The sequence below is a fragment of the Cervus canadensis genome, chromosome 29, assembly GCF_019320065.1.
Source record: "Cervus canadensis isolate Bull #8, Minnesota chromosome 29, ASM1932006v1, whole genome shotgun sequence".
Classification (NCBI taxonomy): Eukaryota; Metazoa; Chordata; class Mammalia; order Artiodactyla; family Cervidae; genus Cervus; species Cervus canadensis.
The window spans coordinates 24,525,647-24,528,148 of record NC_057414.1 but is presented as its reverse complement, the minus strand read 5'-3'; the positions used below and the strand labels follow the sequence as shown (position 1 = coordinate 24,528,148).

The 2,502-nt window shown below is 40.3% G+C and overlaps 1 protein-coding gene across 1 annotated transcript; it reads left to right on the top strand.

The window, feature by feature from the left end:
- Window positions 1–1,554: 1,554 nt before the first annotated feature.
- On the top strand, window positions 1,555–2,502 carry LOC122430500 (olfactory receptor 6M1-like). The gene has a single exon (XM_043451062.1). It carries the CDS (start codon window positions 1,555–1,557, stop codon window positions 2,500–2,502), a length of 948 nt encoding a protein of 315 aa, XP_043306997.1.

Genomic DNA, 2,502 nt, shown 5'->3' with positions numbered 1-2,502 from the left:
AGGAGCAGAAAAAGTCACAATCAAATTTTCAGATGGAAATTTGCTCAGAAAAGCATGTCTTTAAACAAAGACAGCAGCTAAGAGTTATGTATCCCAGCTAGAGCCTGAGGAAAAATGCTTCCCTTTAAAGAGGAACCAGGTGGGTTCTAAGCTTAGAAAGAACCCAGCTTAGGGTTCATAAGTTTCTTCTTTTAACTTGAAACTAAAAGATTATTCACAAAATATTACAACAAAGGACAGTGGGTCGACTGCACCCTATAGGCATGCAATAGATGTTCAGCAAATTGGAGCAGTATCTAGAGATTAAGCTGAATGCTTCAAACACTATCTGCAACCTTTTTATTTATTTTTTATTTTTTGTCTGCAATGTGAAGCCATGTGGGATCTTACTTCCCAGACCACTGGACCATGAAGGAAGGCTCTCTGTGCCCATTTTTGAACTACTATTAATAATGTGATCGTCCAGTGGCTGAAAAGAATATATGGTATAGAAGTCTTATTTGTAGAAACCTGTTAAGAGTCATTTGGAGAATGGGAGGGTAATGTCTATTCTCCATGTAGCCATAGACATAACATTGCAAAGAACAAAAGAGAAGAACATTGACCATTTTCCCAAAGATGTTTTTCAAAATATATAAAATTGGTTTCACAAATTATGATACATATATTATTGACCTTGTATATTATACATACATATATATGATACATATATTATTACTTCCATAACAGTGTAGATATTTTAAAACATATATGATTATAGCAAATTTTAAAAAAATAAAAACCATGGGGAATTCCCTGACAGTCCAGTGGTTAGACTCGGTGCCCTCACTGTCGGGGTTCAGCCCCTGGTTGGGGAGCTAAGATACTGCAAGGCTCGAAGCAAGGCCAAAAAAAAATTAAATAAATAAATACCACAGAACTTTATGGAGAATTCAGTTACTACTAAATTAAAATAATATGTGTCCAACCTGATATTGTATTACCTCAACACATATAACAAAGGTAAGTATAAATAGAAACAAATATGTTCCTTCTCATTTGACTGCACAATTTTCATTTCTCTGCTCTTTGATTTAAGCAATACCTGAAAACTTGAAAAAAACCTCAAGAAAACTAACTCAGCTTTATTAGCTTTCCGTTTTCTCCATTTTCCAAATTGATTGACTGGATTCTCGGGTAGGTTTCTCCTCTTATGCTCAGAACTTAGCTTGGAAAACAGTAGGTCAGGAAGAGGGAAGTAGAAAAGAAGCATTGTATAAAAAAAGAATTAAAAGGTCACCAAGCTTTATGGAACTATGAAGATAATTTCCATCAACCAAAAATTTTAAATATGGCAAGACTGTGTGGAGAACACGTGTCATTTATCCAAGATCCTACATTTATTAGGGTCAGAGACAGGATGGAAACAAATCACTCTTGACTCTCCATTCAGAGCTCTTTCTACTGCATCTTCTCGATGCTATTGGGGGTTTAAAGCCTATTTAATCTGACTTTCATCTTTATATTCTGTTATTTTTTTTTCAGAGGCATGCTGCCCACCTTGCTCTGCACTCAATGGATGTGCAGAATCAGACCACAGTGACTGAATTTATCCTGACCGCCTTCCCTGCTCGCCAAAAGCTTCAGATTTTCCTCTTTGTCGTCCTCTTGTTTACTTACATGCTCACTCTAACAGGAAATGGTGTCATCATTTCCCTAATATGGGCTGATTATCGCCTCCAAACCCCAATGTACTTCTTCCTCAGTAATTTGTCGTTTTTGGACATTTTATTCACTAGCTCAGTTACACCAAAACTGTTATCCTTTCTCCTCAAGGACAGGAAGACCATATCCCTTGCAGGCTGCATCAGCCAAACATACTTCTTCTTCTTCCTGGGGACAGTGGAGTTCATCCTGCTGGTGGTGATGTCCTTTGACCGCTATGTGGCCATCTGTAACCCCCTGCGCTACACCGTCATCATGAACAGCAGGGTGTGCCTCCTGCTGGTTCTGGGCTGCTGGGTGGGGGCCTTCCTGTCCGTGCTCTGCCCGGTTATTCTGCTGTCCAAGCTGCCCTTCTGCCAGAAGGAGATTAATCACTTCTTCTGTGATATTGCCCCTCTGCTGCAGGTGGCCTGCATAGACACTCATCTGCTTGAGATGATAAGCTTCCTTTTGTCTTCTCTCATCCTCCTGACCTCGCTGGTGATCACCACCGTGTCCTACACCTACATCATCTCTACCATCCTGCGCATCCCCTCGGCCCAAGGGCGTCAGAAAGCCTTCTCCACCTGCGCTTCTCACATCACTGTTGTGTCTGTTGCCTACGGGAGCAACATCTTCATGTATGTGAGACCAAGCCAGAGTCATTCCCTGGAATTTGATAAAGTGACTGCTGTCCTCACCATAATGGGGACCCCTCTCCTGAACCCCTTCATTTATAGTCTAAGGAATGAAAAGGTAAAGGAAGTTTTGAGAGATGCAATCAACAAAATTGTGTCCTTATTGCACAGGAAACCTTGA